Here is a 20,553-nt window from a genome sequence, read left to right on the forward strand (position 1 = left end):
TTCTGAGCAGGCCTTCTGCAGACAAACACAGCTGCAGTCAACTCAAGACTGTGATAACGATGCCATAACTGAGAGACATCTTTTTGTTGGCCAGCCCCTACCTGCCGGCTCCTTTCTTCTTAAATCCACTTACACATTTCAATCAAAAATTTTAATTGTCTCCATTCTGCTTTCTCTATCAGACGTAGTAACAAACCCAGTTTAGGCTTTTCTGTTACTAATTTCTTTGTTCAGTCTTCTGAGAGACACAAGGTACAACAACCAAGTAGTTAGAAACAGGAAGGGAAAAGGTAGCTAGGATTATTTCTAGATTTGGTATTGGATCACATGTAATTTACGGTGTAATAAAAGCCTCAATTTTAGTGTATAAAATCACAACTCATTTACTCCTCAGATCTGCAGCTTGAGCACTGTCAGCTGAGTAAAGCTGGCAGGCTGCTCAGGGTGGTGCTGTACTCATACACGTCACTTGCTGTTAACTGTGCGGTGACTTGTCTGAGATGGCCTCAGTTTGGAAGCTTGACCCTCTGGCTTGTTTCCTTAGTGGGCATGAGGATAGAAGAGAAACTGAAACACAAGTGTTTGGGTCCCTGTCTCAGAACTGACACACTGCTTCTGCCTTGTGGTCTTGGATGGAACAAAGCATAAGGCCAGGCCCAGTTCAACTAGGAAGGACCTTGAAAGTCCCACTGCAGAGAAGTGTTGATAGGAGGGGAGAGCCATGACCCCTTCTGCAACTGTCTTAATTACAGGTAACACTTGTAACAAAGCAAGAAAAAGAGACAAAGGAAGGAGATATGAAAGGACTTGAACCTAGATGAAACTAGACAAGAACCTTACTAAGAAATAATGATACCTGACATTTAAAAACTCAAAATTATCTCTATGAATTTGAGTCCAGCCTGGTCTACAAGCAAGTTCCAGGACAGCCAGGGCTGTTACACAGAGAAATTCTGTCTCCAAAAATAAAACAAAACAAAACCTCAAAATTAGAAATGCTAGAAAAATATCCAAATATTTAGTATGCCAACATGATGCCACAAAAGGAAATACAGTTCATGCAAAAAATTTTAAATGTTGTATAAACCAGGTATGATGACTTTAATCCCAACACTAAGGAGGTAGAAACAAGACCATGAGTTTGGAATTAGGCTGCACTATATTGTGAGACTGCCTCAAAAAGTTTGTGTAAAATTACCTCTGGGCTATGTAAATAAGGTATAGATGGAAGGCACATAAATTTCATGTTCAGGCATGTGTCTCATCTCTAAAATACCTCATTATGTATATACACATGTTCTAGAATTTGAAAAAAAAATCTGATGCAGTTTTGGTATCAAGCATTTTGGACAAGGGACACTTGACATTCTTGACCTAGTCATGTCACTATGAAAAATCAAGAAATGTGTTGTGGGGGTCTGTGTTCTGCCATCAGAAAAGACGTACTCAATGTGGAAGAACTTTCCACCCAACATATTCCATTGTTTTGCTTCATTTTTTCCAGATCTGAGGCGAGAAGGATCACTTTCTCCAGTCAACTCACAAAAAATTACCTTGCTGCTACAGTCCCCAGCAGTCAAGTTCATCACCAATCCTGAGTTCTTCACTGTGCTGCATGCTAACTATGTGAGTGCTCAAAAAGCAAAGACGGGGTGGACTGACTTCCTGAAAACCCAAAACAAGCTTTATGTAGTCATTTAATAAAATAAAGGGGCTGGAATTTTACTCTATGAGCTTAGGAAAGAAGAAGAAATTTTTAATTATTTCTTTTTTTGAGATTATAACATAATTACATCATTTCCCCTTTCCCTTTCTTTCCTCCAAACCCTCCCATATGCCCTTCCTTTCTCTCTTTCTCTCTTTCAAATGCATGGCTTCCTCTCTCTCTCTCTCTCTCTCTCTCTCTCTCTCTCTCTCTCTCTCTCTCTCTCTCTCTCTCCTCTCTCTCTCTCTCTCTCTCTCTCTCTCTCTCTCTCTCTCTCTCTCTCTCTGTGTGTGTGTGTGTATGTGTGTGTGTTTGGCAACTCAGACCTTTCTGTCCCATGCAAGTCTCGCAGTAAAGAAGGGAGAATTCAGAAACTCTCTTGCCTTTCTAAAGCTTTCATCAGGATCATATCAGTGAAAATTCCTTCGAACAAATACATGTTGTTTTTATCCATCTTAAATCTTTTAAAAAACAAGAGTATAAAGTGTCCAAATAACTCTTTATCCTTAACCATTTTATAAAATCATCTTCATTAAAAACATTTAGATGGCTTTATCTTTGATAATAACTGAATTAGCTTTTGATATACCTTAAAAATATATTGATAATAACTGTGATTTGGTTTTACATATATGCTTTTTTCATTGAATTTTTCAAGGCATTTTTCATAAAGCAACAGTATAATATGATAATATTTGTTAATTCTTCTATTTCACCAACTTTTTTTTTTTTGTAATTTGGGCACAGATCTAGAGACTGGAATCACAGAAACAGGTTAGGGAGACACCTAAACATCAGTAGATGTCTGCTTTGTGGAGACAAATGTGTTAGACAATCAGTCTAATAAGACAGGAGAAAGCCCAAACTGACAGAAAGAAAGTGCCTAGGAGACTAAGGCAGAAGGCAAAGGCTGAATTGTGTCCTTCAATTTGAAAGGGAATGGAAAGAATCCCAAGCAGAGAAGCAGTGTGTTAGGGAGGATGCAGGCCAAGATGACAGTGTGGCCCCACTGTGGCTGGCAGACATGGAAGAAATGTTGAAGACTCAGCAGCCTAGCGAACCACAAAGGTGCCTGTCCTATTCAGCTGGCAACAAGAGCCCCCGGTGGCTCTCAGACACCAGCTCCAATGACTAGGTAGTGTGATGAAGAGTTTCTCTGGAAGAATCTCAGAAAAGTGCTGAGAGGTCCAAGACTAAAAGCTGACTCAACCAATCAAGTAAAAGATGATCAAATCCCAAACTCAATAAGGTGCTGAGAGAATGGGAGAAATGGGTTAGCTCAGAGAGATTGTTTGAGAAATCAGCCAATGGTGTTTGGATCTCCTATGGCCAACTGGTGAACAACAGATGAAGACTCAAGAAATTCTGAGTGGTTTCTATTTTGGGGATTGGAGTTAGTAGGGACTCTTTGAGGCTGGTGCAGTACTTTGATGCAATGATAAAGGCTGTGGTTGGGAAAAGAGGAAATAGGTGTGTTTAGTTAGAGTGAATCCCCGGTGAGGTAGTGGAGAATCATAAAGGGTAACAAGTAGGCAAGATACCCAAGCCTCTGCACTATATACTGGGCTTCCTGTGGGCCTTGGGGCTGTGGGAACCACTGAACTAACCTTCCTAGCCTCCTCCAGTGTTCTTTTATCACAATACATGTGCACATGGGCACATGTGGGTATTCATGTGTCCTTCCCAATACCATCTAGATAGCTTAATGACTTTTTAGCAGTCTCAGAGATACACTGAGGGGAATGAGACTTCTGCTGTGAGTACTACAAAGTAACTATGTAATATAAAATTATAATTTGACTAACTTAGGAACTCCTAAAGCAGCCTTCTTTTCTTCTCATTCCCTCACCTGAAGATGTTATATAAGATTCACTGGAATGATAGGCTTCTGAAGACCAACTTTAATTATGATCAATTACTATCATGTATTAAATAGATAAGAGGATCAAAAGCATAGCTCTGTAGTCAGAGAAGAAAATGGGGAGGAGAAGAGTGATGCTCAGAGACATACAGTGAGGCCTGAGAGACCAAGTGTGGCTGACATTAGGAAGATCTCTGAAGGTCAGGTAGAATTGCCCTGCCAAATAGGCCCATGGATGTTGAATGCACATTTCCACATTGAACACTATGTCAGCTTTTAAAGTCTCCATTTTTAGCTCACACAAATCACCACCAAGTTGGACTATTATATCATGTGAAAGTACTCAGTGTGTTTACTCTGTGTTTCCTAATTTCATATCTTCTTCCTTCATTTTCCCCAAACCTTCTCAGAGTGCCTACCGGGTATTTACAAGTAGCACTTGCTTGAAGCATATGATTTTGAAAGTCCGAAGAGATGCTCGCAATTTTGAACGCTACCAGCATAACCGGGACCTGGTGAATTTCATCAACATGTTTGCAGACACAAGACTGGAACTGCCTCGGGGTTGGGAGATCAAAACTGATCATCAGGGAAAGGTGAGAATAATCAATGTGTGGGGCTTTCACCAAATGCTCTGGTTTACCAATGCAGATGTGGAAGAAAATGAAAGATTATGGAGAAGGAAGCTTATGTATCTCAGAGATGTATATTGGCCCCCGGGAAGAAAGAAGGTAGTGACTGTCCACATCTGGTTTCTTACTCATTCCACGTGCATGAATACTGCATTATGAGATATTTAGCTTCTTAGCTTCTTCCTTAGAGAAGCCAAATTGTGCCATTGCTGTCTAAGGGAATAACATACTGCTTGGTTGAGGAATGCTATCCACTTTACATCTTTAAATTTTCCACTAAGTACTTTTGTTCAATGGCCTATGTCTTAGTTACTTTACTATGACCAAGACAACTTATAAAAAGAAGGTGTTTAATGTGGGGCTTATGGTTTCAGAGGATTAGAGCCCAGGATTATCATGGCAGGAAACATGGTAGCATGGTGCTGAAGCAGTAGTTGCAAGTTCACATCCTGAAATAAGATAAACACTGGGAATTGCATAAGTCTTTTGAAACCTCAAAGCCCACCCCCAATAACACACCTCCTCCAACAAGGCCACACTTCCTAATACTTCTGTCCTTCTCACTGTTCTGCCGCTGTGAAGACACCATGACCAAGGCAACTCATATAAGGGGAAGCATTTAATTGGTGGCTTGTTTACACTTTTAGGGTCTTAGTCCATTATCATCATAGTGCGGAGCATTGCAGCAGGAAGCATGGAGGCAGGCAGGCAAGTGCTGGAGAAGTAGCTAAGAGTTATATCCTGATCTGAGAGAGACACTGGGTTTGGCATGGGCTTTTGAAACCTCAAAGCCCACCCCCAGTGACACACTTTCTCCAACAAGGCCACACCTACTCCAACAAGACAATACCTCCTAGTCCTCCTAATCCTTCCATGGATCCAGACATAAAACTCTCAGCTACCTCTCCAGCCCCATATCTCCCTGCCCACCACCATGCATATCAAGTTGCAGTAAGACTAGGCACCTCCTCTCCTATTAAGGCTCGACAAAGCAACTCAGTAGTAAAACAAAACACAACAAAACCTTTGGAATACAATGAAAGGAGTCCTGTGAGGGAAATTTATAGCTCTACATGCCTACATTGAAACGTCAGAAAGAGCACAAATAAACAACTTAATGATACAACTAAAAAAAAAAAATAGAAAAACAAGAACAAACCAGACCCAAACACAGTCAACTATAAAAACTAATAAAATCAGAGCACATATTAATGAAAAAGAAACAAAGAAAACAGGATAAAGAATCAATGAATATGAGAAATGGTTCTTTGAGAAGATAAACAAGATGGACAGACTCTAGACCCAATTAACCGGAAGAAAGAGAGGACCTAATTTAACAGAACCAGAAATTATCAAGGAAGCATTACAGCAGACACTAAGAAATTCAGAAATTAAGCCGGGCGGTGGTGGCACATGCCTTTAATCCCAGCACTTCGGAGGCAGAGGCAGGCGGATCTCTGTGAGTTCAAGGCCAGCCTGGTCTATAGAGCAAGAGCCAGGAAAGGCACAAAGCTACACAGAGAAACCTTGTCTCAAAAAAAAACAAAAAAAAAAAAGAAATTCAAAAATTAGAAATTAGAAAACCAAGAATAAACCAAGCCCCAAAGCAGGGGACCAGAAAAAATAATTAAAACCAGGGCAGAAATTAAAAACAAACAAGAAATTACAAAGAAGCAATGGAAGGAAGAGTAAGTTCTTGGAAAAGATAAACAAAACTGACAAACCCTTAGCCAAATTGACCAAAAGAAAGTAAGCTTAACAGATACCAATGAAATTCATAAAAATTGTAAGTATATACTCTAAAAACCTATATGCCACTAAAATGGAAAATCTAAAATAAATGGATGAATTTCTAGATGCATGTAACATACAAAAACCCAGGTGGAATAAGTAGTTTAAAAATCTAAAACTAGCAATGACATTGAAAAATTAGTTAAAAAAAAAAAAAAACAGGCTCTTATCTACAAAAATGAGTCTACAGGAAAACTTTTTATTTGACTTTTCATAGGGCTCTTCAAAAGGCTTATTTAAAGCTGGGCGGTGGTGGTGCACACCTTTAATCCCAGCACTCAGGAGGCAGAGGTAGGCGGATCTCTGTGAGCTCGAGGCCAGCCTATGTAGACAAATTTCTAAATGGTTTTATTAAATAAAAAACACAGAGCCAAATATAGAGGTGAAAGCCACCCCACCAACCTTACCTCACCAGCTCTGCAGCTTCCAAATGCAAATGCAAAGCTACTTCCTGTCTACCCATGCCTTTATATGCTTTGCTTTTCTGCCCTCTCCTTGGCTCTTAGCCCAGCTACCTCACTTCCTTATCGCTGTCTGTCTGTACAGACCTCCAGGTTTCTATGGTTGGTACAGGGATTAAAGGCATGTGTTACCATGCTTGGCTCTGTTCCCTAGTACGGCCTTAAACACATAGAGACACTGCCTGCTAAGTGATTAGATTAAGGGCGTGTGCTGCCTGACTTTGTTTACTTAAAATGGCTGGCCTTTCCCCCCTCCCCATCTCCAGGCAAGCTTATTTATCAAAGCACAAATAAAATATCACCACATTTCAGCACAAATAAAATATCACTACAAGCCTGGGCTACAGAGTAAGTTCCAGGAAAGGCACCAAAGGTACACAGAGAAACCCTGTCTTGGAAAAACAAAAACAAAAAAGAAAAGGCTTACTTAAAATTGTATCTAATAATTGAATACAAAATACTTTACTTCTACCAAATGACAGCTAATAATATCAAAAACTAGAATTGACTGAAGTCATCTTATCCTAGTATGTCTTCCCCCAAATTATATTTTGTTATAAGTAGAATGCTTGAAAGATTGTCCAATAGTACTAATAATTTTCTTGTAAATGATTAACTTTCTCTTTTACAATATATAACTTTAAATTTAAAAATAACTTTTAACATAGAACACAAGCAGTAATCAGACATGCCTCAAAGATGTATGTGCAAAAATATATATTGGTTCATGATTTTAAGAGTGAAGTAAAAACATCTAGCAATGAAGGTGACTGACTTATACAGCCATCAAATACCATGTGCTTATTAAATTTTGTGTTACAAGATTTTTAATGACTTGGAGAAATGCTCACAAAGTTTGAAATTTTCTTATAATGAGAGTATGGCTTCTACTGTGCAGAGAACACGTAAATGTTTGTATATGGCCACGGGAAAAAGAAAAATCTAGGTGAAAACTCAAAACTATTTTTGTAGTTACATCTTTAAAACTGTGATCATTGAGCCGGGCGTTGGTGCCGCACGCCTTTAATCCCAGCACTCGGGAGGCAGAGCCAGGTGGATCTCTGTGAGTTCGAGGCCAGCCTGGGCTACCAAGTGAGTTCCAGGAAAAGGCGCAAAGCTACACAGAGAAACCCTGTCTCGGGAAAAAAAAAAAAAAAAAACTGTGATCATTGGAGATTTTGTTTATTCTCTTCATTTAACTACTGTTGAATGTCCATGTCTTTTTCTTCATCTAATTAGATGAGTGTTGGGTAGACCTGAAATGATATAGAAAAGAAAGGGTCAAAAGTAAGTATGATGACTATGATGGCCAGTGTTAATCGTCATCTTGACAGAATCTAGAAGCACCAGAGAGATAGCCTTTGGACATGCCTGTGCAGAATTTTCTTGATTACATTAATTGAGGTGGGAAGAACCACCCCCTGGTATGACACTACTCCCTGCTGAGATCCTGAACTATATGGATGGAGATGGGGAGCTGAGGAGCAGCATGGATTCATTTACCTTCTGGTTCCTGGTTGTAAATGCAGTATGACCAGCCGCTTCAAGCTCCTACTGCCTTGACTTCCCCATCATGATCAACCATATCCTCTAATCGTCAGCCAGGATAAACCCTTTCTCCCATAAATTGCTTCTGTCCAAGTATTTTATCACAGCCATAGGAAACAAAACTAAGAAAATGAGTCTTATAAGAGCTTTAGAGTATCAGCTTCCATCTCTCACAGTGCATTATCTTACTGTCCACCTGCAGTCTTTCTTTGTGGACCACAACAGTCGAGCTACCACTTTCATTGATCCCCGAATCCCTCTTCAGAATGGCCGCCTTCCCAGTCATCTGACCCATCGACAGCACCTCCAAAGACTCCGGAGTTACAGTGCTGGAGAGGTATGTTCCCTATGCCCTGAATCATTGTGCTCAAGTCTTTGCTCTTCTCTGGGGCCAGAAAAAATTTAATTTCTTAGTTTTAATGATCTAAGGTTGTCTGTCCCATGAGAGATGAAGGCATATGCATATTTTTGCAATGGAAAAATGAGTGATCATTGTGGGGCACCTATGTAGTTACCTAGATATGTCTCAGGCTGCCCCCTTCTGTTCCTTCCTTTGTCCAAATCACCATTAACTTATGTCAAGAGATCTCTTTATATATACATAGGTAATCAAAAGAATCCTACTGCCAACCAGTTACCTGAAAATGCTACTAAAAAGGCATAATTCTGATATTCGGTATATAACTGTTTTAGAATTTTACCTTTCCATAATACCCTGGAGAGAACTTCAGTACAATCATGAACTAAGAATTGAGAGGGCAAAGAAAAGGAAAAAAACAAGAGGGAACCAGGCCCTAAGATTAGTACTCTGCCCCATCCTATAGCCTCTTCCCTGGCTTTATCTTCTTTTACCACTTATGATTACTTCCTGCTGAACAATGAAAGGCTTTTTTCAAAAGGTCCTTTTGAAGGACCATACTCATTACCTTTCTAAACTAGACCATGTATCCCATACCGGCTCCTTTCTCCTTTTCTCAAGCCAAGAATCAAAGCATTGCTCTTTTCTACTTCCAATCCATTCTGAATAGTGTTATAGGAAATCCTCCTTTCGTTTCTGACTGACAATTGTAAGGATCTGAGACCTCTTTTCATAGAAACACCAGGATCTCAGAAGATGTGGCCCTGAGATCAATTTCCTGTGGAAACTTAGGGAAGTGAATTACAATGAGGTAAAACATGAGAACAGCACTACAAGAAGGATCTCTCTACCTGTCTATTCTACAGAACTTTACTCTGGGTAGACCTTCCATGGGCATCTAATGAGAAACTGGAGAGATAGCAACCCACCTAACAATCCACCCCTTGATTTAGAAGAACAGCCATTGGCTGCTTTCTTGGGAAAAGGGTCTCATGGGCTCTGAGAAATACAATTGTTTCCTTCCAAGGGAACTCATGGCTTAATGCCAGTGTGACAAAATGAACTTGTCTTTTGTGAAACTTCTTGGATGTTACTGTTTTAGGAAACTGCTGAAGGCATGTTACATCTTTCCTTCTTCCTACACATAAAATGAGCATGTGGTTACATGAAGAAGAATGTTATATATCTCCAAACCTTATGCACATAGATGTCAAGACCATTAAGATTCAGACATATTCTCAGACTACAGAAAGCAATATCCCAGCTTCCTAACTCACTGTGTACAGCATCCCTCCCTGGTAGCACTTTAATAACATTTCAAAGGGTAAAGTTTGTATTTCCTTAAGATTCTAGAGGATAAATTCAAAGTTCTGTATCAACTTGAACTATTCCATTTTAATTTCTTAAAATACCCAATGTTTTTAATATTATTGAGGCCAGGTCTGTATTAATATAGAGTTACTGAATGTAGTAAGAAAACCGGGTCCTACAGACAAATTTACTAATCTCTTACAATTGCAAGTAATTACCTGAAAATGTAAATATTAAAAATGTTTGCAGGCCAATAAGATGGACTTAGCAAGAGATGAAGCACTTGGCCTCAGGTCTGATAACTGAACTTGACCCCACAAAGTGGTAAGAGATAACTGGCTCAGGAGAATTGTCCTCTGATTGCCATATGTGCATTGTGGCATGTGCCTATGTACACACATATACACCTACATATGCACACGCACACACACATACACATGCTCACACACAAAAATAAGTAGATAAGCAAATATTTTTTTCAAACCTCTTCTATTCTAAAAGAAAGATTGTGACCAAGGGTACTACTTGCATTACTTGTTGTAAAATATATTGATAAGTCAGAATAGCTCCAAAGCAGTTCATTTAATGCCATTATTACTGGCAAGCTGTCATCTTCATCAGCCAAAAATTAGCTGAAAGATTATCCATGGTAATAAAAAGGTGTTCACATGCACCAACCACCTTTCTGTTTCCTAATTCATCTAATCCCAGTAGACTCTATTGATCATATTTTCAAGCCCCACCCATTTATCTCCTTATCCCTTCTCTTCTGGTAGCTTTGCCTTGACACAGGAGAAATCAGGATATGTAACAGAAAGAAGCTAGGAGGCAGAGAACGGCTGACACAAAGGTGGCACATTAGAAAAAACAAAGACTCAGCCTCTAAGGAAACAAGTACATGTCTCCTCTCACAGGAGCTCACGGTTTAGGGACCAAGAGAGGAGATCCACGTGAGTCTCCCTCGAGTGTTAGTGCTTTGGCATTGCCAGCATGTTGTCTCTGGCTAAGTTCTGGCTCGGCATTAGAATCTCAGCGTCCTTTTCTCTCTTGTTATCTTCTTCCCTTAAGTCCCCCGGCCCCTTAACTGTAGAGGAATAGTTCCATCCAACCACTCCATCATCTAGCTCAGGTCTGTAACCATCCAGTACCAACTCTTAGCATTTCTACAGGAGAGCCTGTAGGGCCTAAGTGCTGATCGCTCTAGTTTGCTTACAGTTGGCCAAGGCATGTGCACCATCGGCCATCTGCCTTTGGAGTGGCTGAAGTTCATTTAGCTCCTTAAACTTTTCAATCTGGGCTAATTATCCCAGTAAGCATGTGAGCTCAGAAGGAAGCACCATTTTTCTCTGAAGCATACCTGTAAGAGCTAATTCACCATGGAGCCAGGAATAAGGAGGGGGCCCTTTCTGTTTAAAGCCTTATTCATTTCAGCATAACACACCAAGTTACAATACCTCATTTGGAATGAGACAAAAGGGGTCTCCTGAATTCAGGTCACCAAGTTTTCTCAAGCTCAGATTTCAGATGTATCTATTTCTACAATTTCTGCAAGTCACTCGTCCACACATAAATGATATTCAAGAATTCTGTCATTGGCATATATAAAACAATACATTAATGTGAACTGGAATAATTCCCTCCAAGGAAAAGGCCCACATCATTTCAGTCTCAGAAAAGTTTTTACATGTTTATGAATTGATGAAGAAAATATGGGAACTAATACTGCATAACCTCTTTAGCAAAGTTCTTCCACTGCTTTGAGTTGTGTCCCTTTGCTTGACATTGATGTGTGCTGCTACAGCACCAGCTTTGAAGGCTGATTTCTAACTACACCAGCTGAGAAAAGTTGAGTGCAAAGTGAAAAGTCCACCTTTGTGGCACAGAATCTAATTCCTTGTCTCTCAAGTAAGCTACAGGCAATGGGAAGGACCAGAAGGGGAAAAGGTGATGGATTCACAGCCTGACTAGAAGAGAAGCCAAGAGAGCTGTGGTCAGATAGTGAACTGGCAGCACTCTGTATACCGGGGCTATATTGTTTATGTCACTAAAGAGTATGGAACTATGACTTAAAGTTATTCTAGCAAATGCCAGATCTTGCGGAGGAAGTGGTTCTTTTGTGACTAGATGTTTAATCTCTTTTTAAGTGTCTTGACTAAGTTCTTTTCAAAATTCATAAATATATTGAAGTTTACTTACCATACTATTCAAATATTACACTATAGCTGATATACCTGATACAAATTCCAAAGTGGAAAATCTGTACTGTCTTAGTCTCTTTTTTCTGTTTGTTTATTTTGTTTCTTAGACAGAGTCTCACTCAGTAACCAAGACTGGTTGAGAACTAGGCTAGCCTTCAACTTCTTATCCCCTGCTTCCATTTCTAGACATCTAGGATTATGGCCATACACCACAATTCTGGGTTTTAAGGTCTTAAGGAACAAAATATATATGGGCCCAAGATAGAAAAATCATTATCATGTTTTAGACCTTAGAGGATTTATTAGTTTTCAAAATTGACCTATGTTTCAATTAATCATCATACATGTAGATATTAAGCTAAGCAAAGATATTTTCACAGGAGGTTTTGCCAAATTTTCCAACACAAATCAAGATATTGGATGAAGTCTGGTAGGGATTTGATATAAATAAATGCATTACAAGCAAATATTAGTTAAAATCCCAGTTCTCTCTCACACAATTGAAAACTTCGGATAAATTTAGTTTTATATAAACTTAGATTTTATATGTATAAAATTGTGGTAAACAAAATACAATGTAGAAAGAAACCAGAACAGTGATTGGAATGATAGATGCTAACCCAAGATGGCCATTTGAGAATTTGGTAATAATCTTCATTACCTAAAGAGCAAGTGCACCCCATGTTTGTGGTTGAGGTTCAATGCCAAATCTCTGAAAAGAAAATCGTATACCTAAGTTTCTACTAGTGCTTACAGAGAGTTAATTTCTCTGTTTCTGGCCAGTACATTGATTAATATCCATGACATTTGGCACAATCACTTTTACAGAACATAATACAGCAAACCCAACATTCCCCTTACTCAATGTTTAATACTTGCTTGGCTTTCATCACTTTAAGGATTTTAAATTTATTTCCTGAATCTAGGAGATGCCAAGATGTTTTAACTTTTCAGGCAGGAAAAAAAAATGGTTTTAAAGGAAAATCTGTAATTAATGACAGATTTCCAATCTTCCACTTTTATTTTTAATTAGGCCTCAGAAGTCTCTAGAAACAGAGGAGCCTCTTTGCTGGCCAGGCCAGGACACAGCCTAATAGCTGCTATCCGAAGCCAACATCAACATGAATCATTGCCACTGGGTATGTATCCTCAGTCAGTAAGCCTCTAGTAACCCAATACAAAGGTCCCTACCGTGAGCCTTTTTAACAGTCCTGCATTTTCTTTCTCTCTTTCTTTTTCTTTTGAGACATGTTTTTTACTGTGTACATTTAGCTATCCTGGCACTTAGTATGTAGACTAGGCTGTCCTAAGACAAACAAGATTTGCCTGACAATCCAGTGCATCAGCATGCCTGGCCTCTCCTCTTTCATGACACTTCCCAACTTTTGACTCTCTTTCTCCTCATTTCCATTAGTCCTCTCTTCTAGATCCTCATGCCCCTTCTTCTTCATTTTATTCAAAGTCAATTAAACCCAGAAATACAGGATTTAAGTGAAACAGTTGTTTCATTTTCTTGTTGCTATAAGTGGTTTTGCTTTGTTTTGCTTGTTTGTTTACTGTTGTTATACTAAGAATTGAATGTAGAAGATTATATATGCTAGTCAAATACTCTACCATTAAGCTATATCTCCATATTTTAATTTTTGTGACACAGCCTCACTAAGTTGCCAAGGCTGGACTTCCTCTATAGCCCAGGCAGGTATTGAATCAACATGATCTCCCTGTCTTAGATGTCAGCGTGGACCTTTGCCACTACCCAGCCTCATGGAGGTGTTGATTTTTAATATAGTGATTTAATTTATCTTTAAGAAGTTTATACATGTATACAACGTGTTTTGAACATCATCTACCTACCAGTCTCCACTTCAACTCCTCCTCATGTTTAACCCTCTGTATCCAATTAGTGCTGCCTATATACACATGGATATGGGGCCATCAGCTGGAGAATATGCAACCCACCAGAGGACACACTAGTGAAAAATTTGACTCTCCCTCACCTACCAGCCTTCAACTGCTAATAACTCTTCAGTTAGGGATGGGGCCTCATGAGCCCCTCCCCATACATGCTGGAATGCTGACTGGCTTGATTTTATTTGGGTCTTGTGTAGGCAACTACAGCTTCTGTGAGTTTGTAAGTCCAACGGCCCTGTCATATCCAGAAGACATTGTTTTGTCCTGTCTTCCCCAATGTCCTGACTCTTAGAATCTTTCTGCCCCATTTTCTGAGATGTATTAAGATCCTTGAGTGGAGGGAGTGTGTTACAAATGTCACACTTAGGGCCGAGTGCTCCACAGTTGCCTCTTCTCTGCATCTTGAGCAGTTATGAGTCTCTGCACTAACCACCATCCACAGCAAAATAGAAGCTTCTCTGATGAGGAGTGGGAGCTGCACTCCTCTCTGAGTATAAAGAGAAATATTAGTGGCCAGGCAGTGGTGGCGTACGCCTTTAATCCCAGCACTCAGGAGGCAGAGGCAGGCGGATCTCTGTGAGTTCGAGGCCAGCCTGGTCTACAGAGCGAGATCCAGGACAGGCTCCAAAACTACACAGAAAAACTCTGTCTCAAAAAAAAGAAAGAAAGAAAAAAGAAATATTAAAGAGGCAACTTGGTACTGTGCCCGTTTATCAACATAATAATGGTAGGTTCTCCCCCAGGATTATGACCTCCCCAGCTATGACCTCCCCATATTCTTCATCAGGTTTAGATTACCAGACTAGAGTTCCCTCCAAAGATCAGGTCCTAAGCCAATTTTATAAAGTGGTTGATGACCCTCTGTCATATTCACGCCACTATTGCACCAGTGGGAATCAATCCTTGGTTGACAGATGGTTAAGATGGCTGCTCTGTGTACTCTAATCTATGGCTCCCTTTCCGTGGATGTGAGAAAAGCTTGCACGGTCAGCATTCCCAACCTCAACTATTTAATTTCAGAACACTTGTATTAAGCAAAATGAGGTTAGAGAGTCTGAATAATGTGTGTTTTCATCCCTGTGACTGGAAAATCCACACACAGCCATGGCAGCAATTGTCAAACACTCAGAAAAGGATTCCTTTGAACCCGCAAAGGATCTTTTGTCATAGTAACTTGGGAAAAGAACCACAAAGGCTAGAATAAATACAGAAGGCCTCACAGGAGAGCTGTTCTGATCTCCATCTTCCATCTAAACGTGGATGCCATAATGCCCTGAACACTGCCTGTGGTTTGCACATTACTGCTCAGCCTTGATCACTTTTACTTATCTTTGAAGATAATAATGCTGTTTTGTCCTATTTTTATGCAAGTGCTTCATTTCCTTAAGAACACTTCAAATGTCTACATTATTCCGTAGGATCAAGTGGGCATTTTATAATCGTCTACCTCAACCACTGTTCTGCATTTTTTTCTGTTTCAGCATATAATGACAAGATTGTGGCATTTCTTCGCCAGCCAAACATTTTTGAAATGCTACAAGAACGTCAGCCAAGCTTGGCAAGAAACCACACACTCAGGTAGGGTTCATTGCCCATCCCTAGAACATTTGATCCTTCCAGTCTTTTTCCAGGTTGAAAAACAACACTATGCAGGGGGACTCATTGAGGCTTATGACACCTTCCATTCCTACGTAAAAGTTTTAAGTTTTAAGTCCTGAAAAGGAAGGGTCCAGTGTTCTGGAAAATTTTTCAGAGAAGGTAGCCCTATCCTGTTACATAGTGTTAAAATTATTTCCACTGATTTGAAGAAAAACAAAAAGGGAACAACATAGTTTTCATTAAAGATTACTTATATAAAGCACTATCTAAATTATTTTTAGTTTGGAAATGTAATTATTTAATGATAAAACAATTAGGTGACAACCTTCAAAACTAAGCAAACACAAAGTATTACGCATATGCTAACTACTTAAATCCTAGTATATGTGTCATGTTTAATATTTTTTATTTTTGAGATTATAATATAATTACATCATTTCCCTCTTCCCTTCCCTCCCTCCAAACCCTCTAATATACCCCTTCTTGCTCTCTTTCAGACTCATGACCTTATTTTTTCATTATTTGCTGTTACATACATATATAAATATACATATATTTTCATAAATACAGCCTGTTCGGCCTGTATAATGTTACTTGCATGTATCTTCAGGGCTGGTGATTTAGTATTGTATAACTAATTTCTGTGCCCTTCCCTGGGGAAGACTGTTTCTCCTGCTCTCAGCATTCCTTAGTTACCTGTAGTTCCTCGTCTAGGGTTGAGGCACTGACGTCATCCCTGTTCAGCTCATATTTAGGCAGTTACATTGATGAGACTGTGTGGGTGTGGCTTCTAACATTCCTAGGAGACAGCAAACTCCCTGTTCCATCTACTCTTCTGCAGTGATCTCTGAGCCTTAGTTGCAAAGAGTTGTGTTGTAGATGTATCATTTGGGACTGGGCTTCAAAACTCTGCGTTTTGACTGGTTGTGATTTTCTGTAACAGTTTCTACCTGCTGCAAAGAGAACTTGCTCTGGTAAGAGCTGAGGGCTATGCTTATCTGTGGGCATAAAGACAAATATTTATAATGCAATCAGGGATCATACTGGTTTAGTAAGGTGACAGCTTTCGGTTCTCTTCCAAAATCTGTGACTTTCTGAACCCTGAGCAGATAGCTAGGTTTCCAGTCATATATGTATGTGATGACAATTAGTGAAAAAAAGAGGACAAGAATTTGAAAGGGACTAAGGAGGACTATATGAGAGGGTTTGAAATAAGAAAAGGGAAGGGAAAATGATATAATTATAATCTCAAAAAATAATAGTAATAATAATAATTTTAAATTTTTGGATATGAGATCAGGCAAAGAGTCTTTGTGCCCCAGTAGCAATTAGCCAACCTTTCTAATAATAATAATCAACTACAAATATCATTGTATTTGTACATTGTAACTAAATATGCATTTCAGAGTTATCTATTAAAGTTGTATGATCTCTGTCAAGAATTCTGTTATCTAGGTTCGAAAGGACTTAATTCGGGCATTGTCATTCTGCACAGTTGGCATTGTTAGAAGACAAGTGGGGAGTCATTTTAGAAAAATAATCTCCTGTCTCACTAAGTGAGTAGGATGAAGAGTGAAGCATATGGCAACAACATCTTAATAAATAACACAAGATAAAAAGATAAACTAGATCATAGTCAACATTAATAGTAAAAATTAACAGTGACAGGCACACTTTACAGTACACAAATTCTGTTTGTAAACAAAAGTTCATTCCAGAAAGACAAATTCTTCCTACAGCTCACGGTCTTCCTTCTGCACAGATAGGGGAAACCCCACAGCATGGGCAGTGTCCTCTAGGTCAGTGTTTTTCAAATCTGTTCAAATGTTAATGAATCACTTGGAGCTCTTGTCAGAATGCAGATTTAGATTCATGGCTTAACTTTTAAAATTTGTTTTCACTTTAAAAGTGTTGTGTTGTGGAAATAAAATTCATAAATGTATATTTATATACCAACTAATGTGTGTTTTAGGTGTTTTAGGTAGATAGTAGTATTTTTCCTTATCACTTTTTCAGACATCTTACTGTTATTCTATCTTCCTTCTGTATTCATCCCTCTCCCCTTTCCTGATTAGAGCTTCCTTGTCCTTCCCATTTCCCCCATCAGATCATTTGTACCCTGTTTTTCCCCTCTCTGTTGCTGACTCCCACCTCGGGAATAATCCCTTTTCATTTTCCTGGTTTCTGCAGTTACTACAGGATACGTACTCACATCTAAAAATTTGGTGCTCGAAACCTCAAATGAGAGAGAACACACAATATTTGTCTTTCTGGCTCTGGGTTACTTCACTCAATATGATCTTTTCTAGTTCCAACCATCTACCTGAAATTTTCATGGATTCACTTTTCTTTGAAGCTGAATAGTCTTCCATAGTGCATAAGTACCACATTTTCATTATCCATTCATCAGCTAAATAACATTGGGCTGTTTCCATTTTCTATCTATTGTGAATAAGCAGAAATGAACATGATTGAACAAGTACCCGAGGAGTAGGATGTCCAGCCCTTCGGGCATATACCAAGGCATAGTATAGCTGGGTCCTATGGTGAATTCATTTTTAGCTTTCTGAGAATTCTCCACATGATCTCCAGAGTGGTTGGACCAGTTTATAATCCACCAACGTGGATAAGAGTGCCCCTTTCCCCCGGCCTCTCCATCACTTATTGTCAGTTATCTTCCTGATCTGTGCCATTCTGACTAGGGTAAGACGAAATCTCAAAGGTTTTTTGATTTTCATTTCCCTAATTGCTAGGATGGTGAACATTTTTTAGAGGTATTCCTTATCCTTTATCTTTATCCTATATACTATATTCTTTATCTTTATCCTATATCTTTATCCCAAATCCTATATCCCATATCCTTTATCTTTATCCCATATTCTATACCTTTTCTATTTTGAGAATTCTTTGTTCATGTCCCAGGCCCATTTTTTAATGAGTCATTTGGTTTTTTGACTATTTAAGTTCTTTATATATTCTAATATTGATCCTCTGTAAGATATATAACTGTCAATGTTTCTTTCTGTGGGCTTCCTCTTCATCCCATTGATTGTCCCCACATGATTTCCATCTTGTTGAGCAGATCTTAAATCCAATTATACAGCTGTTGGTTACTGTCAAGGTATGAGTGACCCATGACCTTAGGGTTATTGTACCAAGCTGGTCCTTAGAGTTATCATGCCATGCTGGTCCTTGTGGTTCATAGGCTTCATAACTGGGTAGGACTATTGGTTGCTTCCCTCCTTTGGAAGCTTTCATGATGCTTTCTGGTACCATGAAAGCTAGCCCTCAGGGAGGAGGCTTTCAGGTCAGATCTATCTCAAGGCCCTCTGGTTCCCATTTCTGAAGTATATGTGGCTTCTTTAGCAATTGGGGCTTACCTTTCACCTCTTCAGGACAACCAAGGGCAGTAGCAATTGCATGTTTGGGGAGTCTCTTGGACAATCCTGACCAGGAACTCAAAAGAGGACTTCTATGCCTGGTTTGGGACGGGGGTTGTTAGATGGTCTTTGGCTCTTGAGGGAGCATTGTCAGCCCCGAAGAGAAAATTCCCATTTAAACTATATGCATATTTATACACTGACTTACTTACATGTATTATAGGTATTTTTAGGTAGATAGTTAAGAAGATAGACTTCTGTCACTCCCTGAAAAGTATGTAGACCAGCCTGATTTATTTTCCAAACCCCAGTTAGAGAAGCCACTGTGAACATCCCCCAGGTTTTGCTTATAGCAGTTATTGCAGTGGTACTTTACCTTTACCAAGGTTGGATCCCAAAGCATGCCCTGTTCAGTAACATTTTAGTAGAAACCCCTTACCTTTAAAAATCTCCTTTCTACAATAATAAAGAAAAATGTCTTCAATTTTAGAGGGAGTGGAGATGCATGGGAGTCATTAGAGGGGGAGAGAGAGTGGTGGAAATGATATAAGTACTCATATATGAAATTCTCAAAAAAAGAAGCAGTAAAATTGAAAGTTTTAATAAATTGCCCATATTTATGGAGTCACTGTCAGAGAGAAAACAATGTTGCATTGACCGTTGTCCTTACTGGAGTAAATTGAGTGAAGGGTATATAAGTTCTCTCTGTATTTCTATTTTTAACTACACATGTGCCTTATTTTGTATCAAAATAACATTTTAAATTAAGAAGTTAAATATTTAAAAATGAATCAATCCTTAAATTTTCCCCAAGTTTAACTGCAAGAGGCAAGGACTAACTGACTCAAAGCATTTATATATAGACTGGTGACTGAGAGTAGTGGGGTTGGTATTATCAGGCAAGCAAATTGAAAAGCAAAATAAATACTTCTTACCTATAGGCTTACTTGAAATGGTTTTCCAGATTAGAATTGGAGATCAGAATGGGTAACCTGTAACTAAAGAAAGATAGATTGAGGTCTAGGCTTTGACTAAGCCTGAAGGCCCTTGTCATTCTAAAGCCTCAGCTCCCTCTGTTCCCAGTGTGGCATCATACATTTATATCAGCCACAAGATTTCTCTAGAGACAGCCTCCACTTTGTCCTCTTTTGGCTTCCAATGTACCTTGAAAGGTATTTTCCCAACTCCCCATGGCCTTATTGTGTTCTTTTCTATCTCAGTCAGACTCTGACTTTGCTGTGCTCCTCAACTTCTGCCTCTGTGAGAGTCTCAGAAAAGCCACCCCTTACAAAGCATCCCAAGAATTCAGATGATCCTTGAGCACTATGAAGTGCACCAGATGCTGGGGAATGCCGATAGCCACATTGCAAGAAGGGATAAAAATAAACCTAAAATTATTTATTCCCTAGCTTTTGAGTTGATGGGTAATTCCCATTTTCTTTTCGACTTTGGTTCTAGGGAGAAAATCCATTATATTCGGACAGAGGGTAATCATGGACTTGAGAAATTGTCCTGTGATGCAGATCTAGTCATTTTGCTGAGGTAAAGGGGTTGGACCTGAGATCTTCTTGAAAAGCTACAGTACAGCGTGGGTGGAGAGGTTGGAGAAGGGTTTGGACCTACCCTTAAAACGATGAGAATCAGTTTCTGTTTGTTGTAGAAGACCTTAGAAGTAGAGCTTCTGTCCTTAATGGACAGCCCTTGCTGTGCATTCTTGTCTCCATATGTACAACTGCAGCATCAGGGACTGTAAAGTTCTTGATGGAGACTTCATTGTAAGGTTCATAAAGGCTTGAAG

General features: G+C 39.2%; 1 protein-coding gene across 1 annotated transcript in view; it reads left to right on the plus strand.

Moving 5' to 3' along the window:
- The window catches only part of Hecw1 (HECT, C2 and WW domain containing E3 ubiquitin protein ligase 1), a 154,420-nt gene that overhangs the window by 78,160 nt on the left and 55,707 nt on the right, over positions 1–20,553 (plus strand). Inside the window, exons 12-17 of the mRNA XM_059263384.1 lie at positions 1,505–1,626; positions 3,977–4,162; positions 8,201–8,335; positions 12,899–13,004; positions 15,258–15,354; positions 20,214–20,297. Of these exons, the coding sequence (XP_059119367.1) occupies positions 1,505–1,626; positions 3,977–4,162; positions 8,201–8,335; positions 12,899–13,004; positions 15,258–15,354; positions 20,214–20,297 (730 nt within the window). The remainder of the gene's footprint in view (positions 1–1,504; positions 1,627–3,976; positions 4,163–8,200; positions 8,336–12,898; positions 13,005–15,257; positions 15,355–20,213; positions 20,298–20,553) is intronic.

Source organism: Peromyscus eremicus, chromosome 5 (assembly GCF_949786415.1).
Source record: "Peromyscus eremicus chromosome 5, PerEre_H2_v1, whole genome shotgun sequence".
NCBI lineage: Eukaryota > Metazoa > Chordata > Mammalia > Rodentia > Cricetidae > Peromyscus > Peromyscus eremicus.